At 41.2% G+C, this 15,000-nt stretch overlaps 1 protein-coding gene across 2 annotated transcripts in view; it reads left to right on the top strand.

Moving 5' to 3' along the window:
- LOC135528182 (plexin-A1-like) overlaps positions 1-15,000 on the top strand; it is a 299,019-nt gene that overhangs the window by 212,682 nt on the left and 71,337 nt on the right. For both annotated transcript variants that reach the window (XM_064957082.1, XM_064957081.1), the window contains exon 10: positions 331-531. In XM_064957082.1, coding sequence (XP_064813154.1) covers positions 331-531 — 201 coding nt within the window. The remainder of the gene's footprint in view (positions 1-330; positions 532-15,000) is intronic.

The following is a 15,000-nucleotide window of genomic DNA, read 5'->3' as shown; positions in this document are numbered from 1 at the left end:
CTATGTGGTCGCTAATCACTTTGCCACCCCCCCCCCCCACCCCCCTCCAAAAATATGCCAGTTTCTCATAGCAATTAGGCCCATTACATGGCTTTATACAATTATAAATACTGCATTCCTCTTGTCTTCCTCACATTTTCTATCACTCTGTGCTTAAATCCTCACACACTGTGCATCAAGACCACTTTCAAAATCACTAACGCTTTATGGACATTATACCAGCATGCTATACTTACTTCTCCCATCCAGTAAATCTCCAGTCCACCATTTCCTTACATTGACCTGCTTACAGAATAGAGGGCGAACCACTGTCTCTCTCCCTGTTCCCAGGAGTGTCCCCAGATCCTGCCATCCACCCAGATCTACATCCCCGTGGGGGTGATGAAGCCCATCACCCTGCTGGCTAAGAACCTGCCTCAGCCCCAGTCTGGACAGAGGAACTATGAGTGTATCTTCCACATCCAGGGAGCCACCTACAGTGTCACCGCCCTGCGCTTCAACAGCACCAGCATCCAGTGTCAGAGGACCTCGGTGAGTACCATACCTGTCCTGTCTTATTCTGCTGTCCTACCACCCCCCCAACCCAACCACCAACCTAGTCATACGGTGTAGTCCTACAGTGTAGTCATACATGCAATGCATGCTAAAGGTTGTGTTTGTTTCTGTGTGTTTCTCTCTGTGTGTTCACTTTCTACATTGTAAGCATAGAATAGTTTTTTCTCGGCCAGCCAGAGTGGTTCTGTCTTCTTGCTTTTATCTACTTTGGTTTCCCCCCACCTCTCTGCCCTGTTCTTTTCAAATCTCTTAGTATGCCATTTAGTTGTAATAATAGCAGCAGCAGCCGTCCTTAGCCATTATCTGCCTTGCTCCCGCTCTCTCTCTCTCTCTTTCTCTCTCTCTTTCTCTCTTCGCTCACTCTCCTTTCTCTCTCTCTGTCTCTGTCCGTCTCTCTCTCCATTTCTCTGTTTTCTCCCTCTCTCAGTCTCTCCTTCATTCAGCTGTAGGTTTGTCCAGCTAGCTCGGCCTGGGAGGACAGTGCTGTAACCATTCAGGCTCAATGAAACACAAGGCTGTGTAATCGCTTTAACGGACTGCCATCTGCAGTCATTAACGGGTAGAGTGGGCCTGTGCGTCTGACAGTGGTATGACACTCGTCTGCGCAGCTTTATCGATGGCCATTATAGAACTCTCCTGTCTCACTCGGGAAACTCTTGGCTCTTCTGAAGGGAAGCTAATTACGCAGCTAAGAGCACGAGGAGAGCTGTCTCACTAAACAGGCCTTTATCGACTGTTTGCTGTTGCAGCCATTTCAAATCAACAGCTTCTGCCCGCTCAGCTAGTGGCATGCCATCTCTCCATTTGATTTTAGCAGCAGACAGAACGGTATTGGTGTGAACGTTGAGATAGGGCTGCCAAACAACTGGCTACACAGCAAGGGGCCAAGAAAACGTTGTCGCTGTCTAATGGTAACAAACAGCAGGACAAGGTGTTATGGTTAGTATGCATCACGCAGCAAATGTTTTTTAGACGTGTATTTGTGCTCCCTTTCAGCCTGTAGGGCGAGGCTCGTCCAACTGTCTGGATGCCGGGTCCAGTCAGTCAGGGTGCTGCCTGCTGGTGGAGGGAGGGAGACACACTGAAACATGTCACTGCTGCTGTTCAGCAAGCCAGACAACTGTCAATTTGAATAGGAAACGGCAATTTCAGCCGTGTTAATTTCCGTAGTCAACCACGGCCGTTAAATGGGACCATTTATGAGTTACTTAACGTGCTGTGATTTTAGCATGAGTGCAGCATGTCTCTGCAGAGCTTATTAAGGCATGGTCCCAGGGCTCGCACAGTGAAAGAGCTGAAATACACTACCTTCACTCATCTGCTTGCTCTGCCTTAATATTTAGCCTCACATTGAAGTGTTGAAGTGTTCCTTCCAGGAAGACCAGGGCTGCAAGTAGAACACATAACCATGTGACACAAGCAGCTGCATTCATGCGTTTTCTTGACAAATGTCAATAAACCAATAAGGTCTGCCAAGCAAAGACCTGATACAAAATACATGTAGAAATGTTTTGCTCAGTGAAATGAACATCCAACCAGTGTGGAGTTCTGACAGTGTGTAACAGCAACTATGTGAGCTTATTACAGTATTATAGGCACTATGTCCTGGGATTTCCTGGGATCTTCTACGCAGAAGAACCTTACCTTCTAACAACTATTGTGTGGCTTGTGAGCATCAGAGTCTCAGCTTCTCATAGGTGGGCCATAATAGTTTGTAGCTCAAACCCGTTTGGTCTTTACAGATGGTTTCGGGATCCGCCCCTTGTCTCAGAAACACCGCTCCAGCCCATCGTGACCAGTGAACTGAGATATGGCGGAGCTTTACCTAGCATGGACTTGTAGATGACATGGAGCCAGTGGAGAGAGAGAGAGAGAGAGAGAGAGAGAGAGGGAGAGAGAGAGAGAGAGAGAGAGAGGAAAACACTAAACAAACAACAACACAAAGAATTATCTATCCAAAATGGAGATGTATGGGTAAACCACTTCTCCAATCTTTTTGGCTCTATAACAAAGAATAAAGAGCAAAAACATATACATGATCAAATACAGATCTTAGAATCAACTATTAAAGACTACCAGAACCCACTGGATTCTCCAATTACATTGAATGAGTTACAGGACAAAATAAAAACCCTCCAACCCAAAAAGGCCTGTGGTGTTGATGGTATCCTCAATGAAATGATCAAATATACAGACAACAAATTCCAATTGGCTATACTAAAACTCTTTAACATCATCCTTAGCTCTGGCATCTTCCCCGTTCTTTGGAACCAATATTTGGATCAATATCCTCCGTGTACAACGTAGAACACCAAATAATGCATGCAGAGCAGAATTAGGCCCATACCCACTAATTATCAAAATCCAGAAAAGAGCCGTTAAATTCTATAACCACCTAAAAGGAAGTGATTCCCAAACATTCATAACAAAGCCATCACCTACAGAGAGATTAACCTGGAGAAGAGTCCCCTAAGCAAGCTGGTCCTAGGGCTCTGTTCACAAACACAAACACACCCTACAGAGCCCCAGGACAGCAGCACAATTTGACCCAACCAAATCTTGAGAAAACAAAAAGATAATTACTTGACACATTGGAAAGAATTAACAAAAAAACAGAGCAAACTAGAATGCTATTTGGCCCTAAACAGACAGTACACAGCGGCAGAATACCTGACCACTGTGACTGACCCAAAATTAAGGAAAGCTTTGACTATGTACAGACTCAGTGAGCATAGCCTTGCTATTGAGAAAGGCCGCCGTAGGCAGACATGGCTCTCAAGAGAAGACAGGCTATGTGCTCACTGCCCACAAAATAAGGTGGAAACTGAGCTGCACTTCCTAACCTCCTGCCAAATGTACGACCATATTAGAGACACATATTTCCCTCAGATTACACAGATCCACAAAGAATTCAAAAACAAACCCAATTTTGATAAACTCCCATATCTACTGGGTGAAATTCCACAGTGTGCAATCACAGCAGCAAGATTTGTGACCTGCTGCCACAAGAAAAGGGCAACCAGTGAAGAACAAACACCATTGTAAATACAACCCATATTTATGCTTATTTATTTTCCCTTCTGTACTTTAACCATTTGTACATTGTTACAACACTGTAAATATACATAATATGACATTTGTAATGTCTTTATTGTTTTGAAACTTCTGTATGTGTAATGTTTACTATTAATTTTTATTGTTTATTTCACTTTTGTATATTATCTACCTCACTTGCTTTGGCAATGTTAACACATGTTTCCCATGCCAATAAAGCCCCTTGAATTGAATTGAAAATTAGTTTCAAATTGAGCAGCAGCTGCTGAAAAAATGAGCTCCTACAAATATTGAAATTTACATGGTTTTTAGAGTGAAGTACATCAGAAAAAGGCCAAAGAAAACTGCAAGACTGAATAGGAGACAAAACAAGCAACAAATGAAGAAGATAATAAAAAGTAACTATTTGTCATGAAATTGTACAGTTATCTTAGCTAGCTGAATTGTTTACCAGTTGCTAAGCAGTTGTTAGGGACTCTCCTGGAAGAAGCTAGCTAGCTAACAAAGAATATCTAGTTAACAGTAGAAAAGAAATACAAAATAAAGACAGAGGACATCAAAGTGAAACAGTCCTCTAAAAACACAAGAGACAATAATACAAGAAACAAGGCTTTTATTGCAACATTGTAGCCAACATCACCAGTGTTGCTATGGAAATTGTTTACCCACAAGACATCCAGACAGAGAAAGCTAAGAAAGGTTTCAAAGGTTTGTTGATGGGACAGAACCATGAATGGCTGTTTGCAGATCTTACCAGTGGCAAAACAAGAGTGCATTTAATATTTAACACCAAACGAGGGCACATATGGACAAGGGTTATTTGCAACCATTTCCCTTTTCTCAAAAAAAGAGGGGCATCAGTCAAGGATGTCAGATCAGCATTTCTGAAGAAGCTGACCAGAGCAACACGTATCAAACAGTAAACTTATATAATGGAACTGTATTGATACAAGGCAATGATTCAAGCCTCCAGGCTTTTGAGAATAGGTTTGCTACTCTAAAAGCAGAAGCTGAACTCATCTCAGAAACGGAGAAAAAAGAAAAGGAGGGGGATGGAGAAAAGCAGGCCCCAACGGTCTCTGTGCCCCTGCAGGAAGACCTCAGTGACCCTCTACCTACTTCTCCTGCAGCAGACAGAGCCAAGGACATGTCTACAACACTAAGAACACCTGCTATGCAACGTTTCCACAACACCCTCGCTCTCGTCGAAGCAGAAGTCATAGAACTCAGAGAGAACAAACTTCAAGAGGAGGACACTGTCCAGAAACTAAAAGAAGAGATGAAACCGTTCCGGGAGGAGAGCAGAGCATCTATTGCTAAATTAGAAACCAGAATGGACAAACTGAGTCAGACAAATGATGACCTCAGAAATCATCTGAGCACAACAAGAAAGGAGCTAGAACAAAGGGAGAGGTACATTGACACCCTCAACCAGCAGCTAGACATTATGTCCTCTGCATCTAGAGAACATGTCCACCAGCTTGGCATAACACAAGCAGAACCTGAGACCAGCATGGCCTCCACCACACAGCCCGAGGTCAATCTACCAGTCACCCAGTCTGCTCCAGCCCAGGTCAGCCAACCAGCCTCCCAGTCCGCTCCAGCCCAGGTCAGTCAACCAGCCTCCCAGTCCGCTCCAGCCCAGGTCAGTCAACCAGCCTCCCAGTCCGCTCCAGCCCAGGTCAGCCAACCAGCCTCCCAGTCTGCTCCAGCCCAGGTCAGCCTACAAGCCTCCCAGTCCGCTCCAGCCCAGGTCAGCCAACCATCCTCCCAGTCCGCTCCAGCCCAGGTCAGCCAACCAGCCTCCCAGTCCGCTCCAGCCCAGGTCAGCCAACCATCCACCCAGTCCGCTCCAGCCCAGGTCAGTCAACCAGCCTCCCAGTCCGCTCCAGCCCAGGTCAGCCAACCAGCCTCCCAGTCCGCTCCAGCCCAGGTCAGCCATCCAGCCTCCCAGTCCGCTCCAGCCCAGGTCAGCCAACCATCCTCCCAGTCCGCTCCAGCCCAGGTCAGCCAACCATCCTCCCAGTCTGCTCCACCAAGACAATCACCCACAACTGCAATCCTAATTGATTCAAAAGGGAAGTTCTTAGTCCAGGAAAGATGATTCCCTAGACACCAGGTGTATAAGTTATGGTTTCCTACAATGCAGCTACTCAGTCAGACCAGGATTGACACGCCTGACAACATCATCATCCACACTGGCCCAAACGACCTTCATGCCAAAGGTGAAAATGTATCTGGGGCAGTGAGAAGAGTGGCAGAACAGCTATGTTCCCAACAACCAATATAGTTGTGTCCACCCTCCTACCAAGAAAATACTTCCCAGGACAGTTGATCGACAAAGTAAATCAACAGATCACTGTGGACTGTGCCTCACTGCTCAACGTCAGAACGGCTCACCATCCCACTCTGACATGTCAACACTTATACGATAATGTACATCTTGATCAGGACAGTATCAGAACCTTTGCCAAGGACATAAAGGATGCAACACTTGGCAGGGACCCACACACCCATCAACCCAGTAGCAGAGACCCCCCCACTCCACTTTCTGAAACAACAGTACCCCCACCATCCCCAGGAGAAAAGAGCCAGACACGGCTTATTACAGCACAGCTCTACTAGACCAGGCCCAACACAGCACAGCTCTACTAGACCAGGCCCAACACAGCACAGCTCTACTAGACCAGGCCCAACACAGCACAGCTCTACTAGACCTGGCCCAACACAGCACAGCTCTACTAGACCAGGCCCAACACAGCACAGCTCTACTAGACCAGGCCCAACACAGCACAGCTCTACTAGACCAGGCCCAACACAGCACAGCTCTACTAGACCAGGCCCAACACAGCACAGCTCTACTAGACCAGGCCCAACACAGCACAGCTCTACTAGACCAGGCCCAACACAACACAGCTCTACTAGACCAGGCCCAACACAGCACAGCTCTACTAGACCAGGCCCAACACAGCACAGCTCTACTAGACCAGGCCCAACACAGCACAGCTCTACTAGACCAGACCCACCACAGGACAGCACGACCAGACGCGGCCCATCACAGCACAGCTCTACTAGACCAGACCCATCACAACACAGCTCTACTAGACCAGACCAGACCCATCACAACACAGCTCTACTAGACCAGACCCATCACAACACAGCTTTACTAGACCAGACCCATCACAAAACAGCTCTACTAGACCTGGCCCATCAATACACAGCTCTACTAGACCTGGCCCATCACAACACAGCTCTACTAGACCAGGCCCATCACAACACAGCTCTACTAGACCCGACCCATCACAACACAGCTCTACTGGACCTGGCCCATCACAACAGAGCTCTACTGGACCTGGCCCATCACAACACAGCTCTACTGGACCGAGCCCATCACAACACAGCTCTACTAGACCAGACCCATCACAACACAGCTCTACTGGACCGAGCCCATCACAACACAGCTCTACTAGACCAGACCCATCACAACACAGCTCTACTAGACCAGACCCATCACAACACAGCTCTACTGGACCCGGCCTATCACAACACAGCTCTAGTAGACCCGGCCCATCACAACACAGCTCTAGTAGACCTGGCCCATCACAACACAGCTCTACTGGACCTGGCCCATCACAACAAAGCTCTACTGGACCTGGCTCATCACAACACAGCTCTACTGGACCTGGCTCATCACAACACAGCTCTACTAGACCTGGCTCATCACATCACAACACAGCACTGACCACTACTCTAGTGTCAGGCAGAACACTGTCCTTCATAGAAGTGGACCACATGATGCAGTCCATACCATGTATCATTCAGATCATCAGCCTACGTATGCTGAGGTAACCTCTGGCAAAAGACACCTAGAACAATCAGACATAGGAGAGGTGCGCCAACTACTGCATCTAATATGCAGACTACTGGGTTAGACAGACCCTTTAATTCACACGCACACATGCACACACGCTCGCACACACACACATGCACACACGCACACACACACAGGGTTGCAGATTGCATTGTACTTCTTTTGTGTGCAATCTTATTTCATTCTTATTCATTTGCTTACAATTATTCTTTATTTTATTGGCACTGGTATTATAATAATAATTCTATGTAATGATGTATGTGTGTAGGTGTGTATATGTATATATATATATATATATATATATATTATTATGATGTTTTTTTGTCAATGTACTTTACTCAAACCAGTGAATATCACTTATTATAAATGAGATCACTAACTATCAGCTCTTGGAATATCCAGGGCCTATACTCTTCACATTTTGGTTATTAAACAACAAATCCTGAATGGATTAAAAACATCAAGGGACAGGACATCGTAATCCTACTGGAAACATGGTGCCATGGAGACACTGATACTCAGTATCCCTCGGGCTATAGAGAAAGTTTACTACCATCAATCAAACATAAAAATGTTAAACGGGGCTGAAACTCAGGTGGAATCATCATTTGGCGTAAGCAGGACTTAGCACTGAATGAAATGAAAAAAGGTGCTAATCACATTTAGCTAAAACTTAACAAAGGTACCATCTATTGTGACAATGATGTATACATATGTGCAGCTTATGCTCCTCCTTCAGATTCATCATATTATGATGATCAGTGTTCTGACAATCTCCATACAGAAATCATTCAGTTTCAGGCAGAGGGTAAAGTGCTTCTTTGTGGAGATTCAATGCAAGAACAGGTTCTGAGCCTGACTACACTGATACGGGAGGTAACCACCACATATTTGGACACCCCTCCTTGTACAGTAGCCCTATTATAAATAATAGAAACAGTCCTGACCAAATACTGAACAAAAATGGGGAGTTAGTGTATCTCTGTCAAGCCTTAGGCCTGTACATGCTTTAGGTCAGTTTACTTGCTGCTCAGCTCTTGGGACAAGTGTAGTCGATTATGACATCACTGACATTGACCCCTCCTCCATTAGTGCATTCACTGTCAGACCACAGACACCATTGTCATCATCAGAAACAAAAAACATCAGAAACAAAATACAAAATGTTTCTGAAAAATGGTTTGATAACGAATGTGAAACAATTAGAAAACACCAAAGACAAATGTCAAATTTAAAACATAAGCGGAAAACAACCCAGAGCTACGATATGAATACTTTGAAACTCTGAAACAGTAGAAACATACACTGAAACAGTAGAAACATACACTGAAACAGTAGAAACATACACTGAAACGGAAGAAATTGAATTATACCAACAAGACACTTGATTAAATTGAAAATGATTCTGGGAAATGTGGAACAATTTAAGTAAAGCCACAAGAATTATCCATACAAGATGAAGGAATTTGGAAAACTTATTTTGATCATCTATACAAAAACATCCCACCAAAAGACTTACAACAGAACCAATTAGAAATTCAAGAACAATGTGACATCCTTGAATCAGTCATTAAAAACAACTAACATCCATTAGATTACCCAATAACCCAACAAGAACTAAATGAAATCCTCAGATCTATAAAATGAAAGAAGGCTATACTATACTGTAAAAAATGTTGTGTTTCACCCCCTTTTTCTCCCAATTTCAATTACGATCTTGTCTCATCGCTGCAACGGGCTCAGGAGAGGCGATGTTCGAGTCATTGCGTCCTCCGAAACATGACCCGCCAAACCACGCACCTTCTTGATAACATAAGAAATGAAATTGGACCATTCTCCAGCCCCAGGACTCACACTATTTGACACAGACGTAAAATACCTGCTACAGTGGGGAGAACAAGTATTTGATACACTGCTGATTTTGCAGGTTTTCCTACTTACAAAGCATGTAGAGGTCTATAATTTTTATCATAGGTACACTTCAACTGTGAGAGATGGAATCTAAAACAAAAATCCAGAAAATCACATTGTATGATTTTAAGTAATTAATTAGCATTTTATTGCATGACACCAACTAATGCATTTAGGACAGAATTGGGCCGCTTTCCAGTAGTAATGAAAATTTAAAAAAGATCATAAAAATGTTGGCTACATCTAAATTCAAGTCCAAATTCAAGTCTGCAATTTAAAGCACTTCACAATCCCAAGAGCTGAGCCCAGAAACGAGCCCTCTCAGTCAGCTGGTGTTGGACCTAACCAACCAAGCTGACACCAGCACTGCTTCAAAAGAAAGAATTCCAATAAACAAAATCATGAATCAAAACATTCATATTTACAACAAAAACTAAACAAAATCCCAAAACCGACTAAATTGCTATCTGACCCTAAACAGAGAATATGAATTGGCTGATTATCTCTACACTGTCAGAGATACGAGGCAGAGACAGATCCTTACCAAGTACAGGCTGAGTGGCCACCGATTGGCAATAGAAACCGGCAGACATAAAAAGACATGGTTACCCAAAGAGGAGTGTGTATGTGGTCACTGCACAACAGGGGAGGTAGAAACAGAGATTCACTTTCTCCTTTACTGTGAGAAATATTCCTCACCAAGAGATTCAGTATTCACAGAAATGACTACATTTATTCCAAATTGTAACTTATTAAACCCAGAGGAAAATCTAAAACTACTCATGGGCGAAGGAGCAATGGCTCCTATTTCAGCCAAATATGTATGAGCCTCCCGAAGCCTGAGGGATATTGAATACTAACATCTGCATAGTAAATAGTAACTTACTTATTATTAGTATTATTGTTATTACTAATATTGTTATTTCTATTATTACTGTTGTTTATCATTCCAAATAGTAGTGGTATGGGTAGTAGGGTGATGGTAATGAGAGCAGTGTAATGATGGTAGTTGAAGTAGTAGTAGTGGTAATAATGATGATGGTAGTTGTAGTAGTAGTAGTGGTAATAATGATGATGGTAGTTGTAGTAGTAGTAGTGGTAGTAATAATGATGATGGTAGTTGTAGTAGTAGTAGTGATAGTAGTAATGATGGTGGTAGTTGTAGTAGTAGTAGTGGTAATAATGATGATGGTAGTTGTAGTAGTAGTAGTGGTAGTAGTAATAATGATGATGGTAGTTGTAGTAGTAGTAGTGGTAGTAGTAATGATGATGGTAGTTGTAGTAGTAGTATTAGTAGTAATAATGATGATGGTAGTAGTAGTAGTGGTAGTAGTAATGATGATGGTAGTTGTAGTAGTAGTAGTGGTAGTAATAATGATGGTAGTTGTAGTAGTAGTGGTAGTAGTAATAATGATGATGGTAGTTGTAGTAGTGGTAGTAATAATGATGATGGTAGTTGTAGTAGTAGTAGTGGTAGTAATAATGATGATGGAAGTTGTAGTAGTAGTAGTGGTAGTAGTAATAATGATGATGGTAGTTGTAGTAGTAGTAGTGGTAGTAATAATGAGGATGGTAGTTGTAGTAGTGATAGTAGTAATGATGGTGGTAGTTGTAGTAGTAGTAGTGGTAGCAATAATGATGATGAAAGTTGTAGTAGTAGTAGTGGTAGTAATAATGATGATGGTAGTTGTAGTAGTGGTAGTAATAATGATGATGGTAGTTGTAGTAGTAGTAGTGGTAGTAGTAATAATGATGATGGTAGTTGTAGTAGTATTAGTATTAGTGGTAGTAGTAATAATGATGATGGTAGTAGTAGTAGTGGTAGTAGTAATGATGATGGTAGTTGTAGTAGTAGTAGTGGTAGTAATAATGATGATGGTAGCTGTAGTAGTAGTAGTGGTAGTAGTAATAATGATGATTGTAGTTGTAGTAGTATTAGTATTAGTGGTAGTAGTAATAATGATGATGGTAGTAGTAGTAGTGGTAGTAGTAATGATGATGGTAGTTGTAGTAGTAGTAGTGGTAATAATGATGATGGTAGTTGTAGTAGTAGTAGTGGTAGTAGTAATAATGATGATGGTAGTTGTAGTAGTAGTAGTGGTAGTAGTAATGATGATGGTAGTTGTAGTAGTAGTATTAGTAGTAATAATGATGATGGTAGTAGTAGTAGTGGTAGTAGTAATGATGATGGTAGTTGTAGTAGTAGTAGTGGTAGTAATAATGATGGTAGTTGTAGTAGTAGTGGTAGTAGTAATAATGATGATGGTAGTTGTAGTAGTGGTAGTAATAATGATGATGGTAGTTGTAGTAGTAGTAGTGGTAGTAATAATGATGATGGAAGTTGTAGTAGTAGTAGTGGTAGTAGTAATAATGATGATGGTAGTTGTAGTAGTAGTAGTGATAGTAATAATGATGATGGTAGTTGTAGTAGTGGTAGTGGTAGTGGTAATAATGATGATGGTAGTTGTAGTAGTAGTAGTAGTGGTATGAGTAGTAGGGTGATGGTAATGAGAGCAGTGTAATGATGGTGGTAGTAGTAATAATGATGGTAGTTGTAGTAGTATTAGTGGTAGTAGTAATAATGATGATGGTAGTTGTAGTAGTAGTAGTGGTAATAATGATGATGGTAGTTGTGGTAGTGATAATGATGATGGTAGTTGTAGTAGTAGTAGTAATAATGATGATGGTAGTTGTAGTAGTAGTGGTGGTAATAACGATGGTGGTAGTTGAAGTAGTAGTAGTAGTAATAATGATGGTGGTAGTTGTAGTAGTAGTAATAATGATGGTGGTAGTTGTAGTAGTAGTAGTAGTAATAATGATGGTGGTAGTTGTAGTAGTAGTAATAATGATGGGGGTAGTTGTAAGTAGTAGTAGTAATAATGATGATGGTAGTTGTAGTAGTAGTAGTAGTAGTAGTAATAATGATGATGGTAGTTGTGGTAGTAGTAGTGGTAGTAATAATGATGGTGGTATTAGTAGTAATGATGATGGTAGTTGTAGTAATGATGGTGGTAGTAGTAGTAGTGGTAGTAGTAATGATGGTGGTAGTTGTAGTAGTAGTAGTGGTAGTAATAATGATGGTGGTAGTTGTAGTAGTAGTAGTGGTAGTAATAATGATGATGGTAGTTGTAGTAGTAGTGGTAGTAATAATGATGATGGTAGTTGTAGTAGTTGTAGTTGTAATGATGATGGTAGTTGTAGTAGTAGTAGTGGTAGTAATAATGATTATGGTAGTTGTAGTAGTAGTGGTAGTAATAATGATGGTGGTAGTTGTAGTAGTAGTGGTAGTAGTACTGATGGTGGTGGTAGTAGTAGTGGTAGTAATAATGATGGTGGTAGTTGCAGTAGTAGTAGTGGTAGTAATAATGATGATGGTAGTTGTAGTAGTGGTAGTAATAATGATGATGGTAGTTGTAGTAGTAGTGGTAGTAATAATGATGGTGGTAGTTGTAGTAGTGGTAGTAATAATGATGATTGTAGTTGTAGTAGTAGTGGTAGTAATAATGATGATGGTAGTTGTAGTAGTAGTGGTAGTAGTAATGATGATGGTAGTTGTAGTAGTAGTGGTAGTAATAATGATGATGGTAGTTGTAGTAGTAGTAGTGGTACTAATAATGATGGTGGTAGTTGTAGTAGTATTGGTAGTAATAATGATGGTGGTAGTTGTAGTAGTAGTGGTAGTAATAATGATGGTGGTAGTTGTAGTAGTAGTAGTAGTAATAATGATGCTGGTAGTTGTAGTAGTAGTGGTAGTAATAATGATGGTAGTTGTAGTAGTAGTAGTGGTAGTAATAATGATGATGGTAGTTGTAGTAGTAGTGGTAGTAATAATGATGGTGGTAGTTGTAGTAGTGGTAGTAATAATGATGATGGTAGTTGTAGTAGTAGTAGTGGTAGTAATAATGATGATGGTAGTTGTAGTAGTAGTGGTAGTAATAATGATGGTGGTAGTTGTAGTAGTGGTAGTAATAATGATGATGGTAGTTGTAGTAGTAGTGGTAGTAATAATGATGATGGTAGTTGTAGTAGTAGTGGTAGTAGTAATGATGATGGTAGTTGTAGTAGTAGTGGTAGTAATAATGATGATGGTAGTTGTAGTAGTAGTAGTGGTAGTAATAATGATGGTGGTAGTTGTAGTAGTGGTGGTAGTAATAATGATGGTGGTAGTTGTAGTAGTAGTAATAATGATGATGGTAGTTGTATTAGTAGTAGTGGTAGTAATAATGATTATGGTAGTTGTAGTAGTAGTGGTAGTAATAATGATGGTGGTAGTTTTAGTAGTGGTAGTAATAATGATGATGGTCGTTGTAGTAGTAGTTGTGGTAGTAATAATGATGATGGTAGTTGTAGTAGTAGTGGTAGTAATAATGATGGTGGTAGTTGTAGTGGTGGTAGTAATAATGATGATGGTAGTTGTAGTAGTTGTAGTGGTAGTAATAATGATGATGGTAGTTGTAGTAGTAGTGGTAGTAATAATGATGGTGGTAGTTGTAGTCGTAGTGGTAGTAATAATGATGGTGGTAGGTGTGGTAGTAGTGGTAGTAATAATGATGGTGGTAGTTGTAGTAGTGTTAGTAATAATGATGGTAGTTGTAGTAGTAGTAGTGGTAGTAATAATGATGGTGGTAGTTGTAGTAGTAGTGGTAGTAATAATGATGGTGGTAGTTGTAGTAGTAGTGGTAGTAATAATGATGGTGGTAGTTGTAGTAGTGTTAGTAATAATGATGGTAGTTGTAGTAGTAGTAGTGGTAGTAATAATGATGGTGGTAGTTGTAGTAGTAGTGGTAGTAGTAATGATGGTGGTGGTAGTAATGAGGGTGGTTGTTGTAGTAGTAGTAGTGGTAGTAATAATGATGATGGTAGTTGTAGTAGTAGTAGTGGTAGTAATAATGATGGTGGTAGTAGTAGTAGTAGTAGTGGTAGTGGTAGTAATAATGATGATGGTAGTTGTAGTAGTGGTAGTAGTAATGATAGTGGTAGTAGTAGTAGTGGTAGTAGTAATGATGATGGTAGTTGTAGTAGTAGTAGTAGTAATAATGATGATGGTAGTTGTAGTAGTAGTAGTGGTATGGGTAGTAGGGTGATGGTAATGAGAGCATTGTAATGATGATGATGGTGGTAGTAGTAGTAGTAGTGGTAGTAATAATGATGATGGTAGTTGTAGTACCGATGCAATGGTGAAGATGACAGTTATTTAGTTATAAGTTAGTTATAGTTTAATTTTCCATGTATAGCTTTTTACATTTATTACATTCCTACTATATTGTTGTTATTTTTGTATTTAATTTTGTATTATTATTATTATTGTTTACTACCATTTTATATTATTATTTGTTATTGTTTATAATGTTATGACCACGTATATTGTATACATTGTTACTTTGGCAATATTGACACAATGTTTTTCATGCCAATAAAGCAGCTTGAATTTGAGAGAGAGAGAGAGAGAGAGAGAGAGAGAGAGAGAGAGAGAGAGAGAGAGAGAGAGAGAGATAAAGGCAGTCAGAGACTCTGGCAAAGAGGGAGAGAGAGAGAGGCATTCCGAGAGACTGGGTAAGACGGAGAGAGAGAGGCAGTCGGAGAGACTCTCGGTAAGAGAGAGAGAGAGA

The sequence above is a fragment of the Oncorhynchus masou genome, chromosome 33 (genome assembly GCF_036934945.1).
Source record: "Oncorhynchus masou masou isolate Uvic2021 chromosome 33, UVic_Omas_1.1, whole genome shotgun sequence".
Classification (NCBI taxonomy): Eukaryota; Metazoa; Chordata; class Actinopteri; order Salmoniformes; family Salmonidae; genus Oncorhynchus; species Oncorhynchus masou.
The sequence above is the reverse complement of the archived record's forward strand: the minus strand, read 5'-3'. Positions and strand labels throughout refer to the sequence as shown.